Source organism: Meleagris gallopavo, chromosome 13 (genome assembly GCF_000146605.3).
Source record: "Meleagris gallopavo isolate NT-WF06-2002-E0010 breed Aviagen turkey brand Nicholas breeding stock chromosome 13, Turkey_5.1, whole genome shotgun sequence".
NCBI classification, from domain to species: Eukaryota; Metazoa; Chordata; class Aves; order Galliformes; family Phasianidae; genus Meleagris; species Meleagris gallopavo.
Window position 1 is genome coordinate 5,946,164 of NC_015023.2, and position 2,172 is coordinate 5,948,335.

The following is a 2,172-nucleotide window of genomic DNA, read 5'->3' on the forward strand; positions in this document are numbered from 1 at the left end:
GGGCCGCGCGGCCACGAGGCCTGCACCGGCAGTGAGAGCCCCGGGCCGGGAGCTGAAATCCCGGAGGAAGGGCAGCTCTGCACGGCCGCCGGAGGCTCCTGAGACCGAGGGAGCTGGGGGGCTCCGGGACACGGACCCATCTGGAAAGTATGAATGCAGCGCCGCATGCAGACATGCTGGCACCCCATACACGCCTTTGGTGTGTGGCTCGGTGCACACGCACCTCTGGGCAGGGATACGGAACTACCGGCCCGAAGCCAGGTAGCAGAACCCAGGCAGAAAATGTCTGTGCAGCGATGCGCATTGCAAAGGTGAATGCACAGCTGCAGCGCCGTAGTGCTTCCCACGTTAGGTTGGGCAGGGAGCGCATTGTTAATGCGGGGTACACAGTCCTGGGGTCGGCAGTAGGCAATAGGAATGCCTATTGACTGTTGTGGCACATTGTCTTTGCTGCCTGGCAAAGGCAAACACCCCTGAACTCACCTCAGATGTGCTGAGGGGCGGCTGTGACAGCCCTCCTCACGGCTCTGAGGTTCCGCATAGAGCCACCTTTCATTGAGTGTGAGCAGAGCTCTTTCATAGCCTGAAAACATACGGGCACCCCACTGAAATCCTTCAGAATAGGATCAATGCCTTGTTCTATATGCACCAGGGGTTTTGATGTGGCTGCCGCTCTAAAACAGCGGTGAAAGCCCTCTTCCCTTGGAGGGCACACCTCAGCTGGGCTCACATCGCTGTTTCATTTTTATGGGCTGGAGTTGCAGCTGCCAAAAGAGGCCCTTTCCTAACGACTTTCCCCTGCGAGGCGAGCCTTGCACTGACGGAGGGCTTTGTTTTATCTTGCTCTTTAGGTGAGTTTGATGCTAAATGGGTGGCCAGTGATTTCTGCCTTTGCAGGAGACCAAGATGTGACCCGAGAAGCTGCCAGCAACGGAGTGCTGATACAGATGGAGAAAGGAGACAGAGCTTATCTAAAAACTGGAGAGAGGGAACCTGATGGGGGGCTGGAAGTACTCGACATTCTCTGGATTTCTGGTGTTCCCGCTTTAAACCACATCTCATCTGAGAGAAGGGAGAGCTGCAAGTCAGAGAATCTCCTACAAGTTCCCCAGCCCCAGCTGGGTGTACGGAGCTGTGGACAGCGGACTTTTTACGTGCAAATATTTAAGAAGCTAAATCCTGCTTAGGTTGTGTACATCGCTTTGAAGAATTACTCCTTATTTCCGTTGTGTTGCAGCCAACAGGCAGGAGACACTATAATTGATCACAGCCCCATTTCTATTCCTCTCTCCTCCCACAGAATTAGTTCCCATCTCTGTGTCACTATGTAACCAGCCATCGTTCCCCATGGTTTCTGCCTCACACAAGTAGACTTTAGGTATTTCCATTGTCCTTTGCAGCATATTTTGTAGTTTTGTTTTTAAAACATGTTAATCTCAACTCTTTTCTCTGAGTTTTAACTTTAAAAAACCCACACAACAAAACAAAAGCGCAAAGTATTTTTGAATACGTGGATGCCACGGTGGAAGAGCAGATGCCGCTCTGGCTGTGTGCGGGCTGAAGGAGACGTTTCTACGTGAAGAACTGTTTGCAGCGAGGGCTGACCGCAGTATTTCAATATTTCTATGTAATTCTGAGTGATTGTGAAATTTAAGGCTGCTAAATGTTTTGACGCTTGTTTTGCTCTTGTAAAATGTGGCCCAACTAAACGCCAGGAAGTATATTGAACTTTTACTATTACTCTGTAATATATGTGTGAATATTGAAAATTAATTTTTGCTTTAATTCAATAAAGTTTAAATGGGACTTTTATTTTTCTTAACCCGCACTGAGGTTCCTCACTACAGGCGGCGGCGCGGCCCCGGGCAGGGGCTCCCGGATCGCACTATCGATGCGTCTGTCTGTACTCCAGCCTATAAAGCGCAGCGCATTTTATACGGCCGTCTGAAGCAGCTTTACGACGTATTTATCCTTCGATGCTAGCAACATTTATTCGCCAGTATTATTTTGTTTACGGTCTTTTAAAGGTGGAAATGCTGTAATTTTGCAGCGCTCGGACAGATAACTACTTTTATTAAAAGGTGCGGACGAGGATTTCGGTTGGAACGAAACGCGAAGGCGAGCTGAAGCGGGGCGAGGAGCGCGCGGCGGCGGGGCGGCTCTGTGCCCACG

The 2,172-nt window shown here is 50.4% G+C and overlaps 1 protein-coding gene across 1 annotated transcript in view; it reads left to right on the plus strand.

The window, feature by feature from the left end:
• CBLN1 (cerebellin 1 precursor) overlaps positions 1 to 1,828 on the plus strand; it is a 2,544-nt gene extending 716 nt beyond the window's left edge. The window contains exon 3 of the mRNA XM_010717987.3: positions 852 to 1,828. Within this exon, the coding sequence (XP_010716289.2) occupies positions 852 to 1,187 (336 nt within the window). The 3' untranslated portion in view covers positions 1,188 to 1,828. The remainder of the gene's footprint in view (positions 1 to 851) is intronic.
• Positions 1,829 to 2,172: the final 344 nt, after the last annotated feature.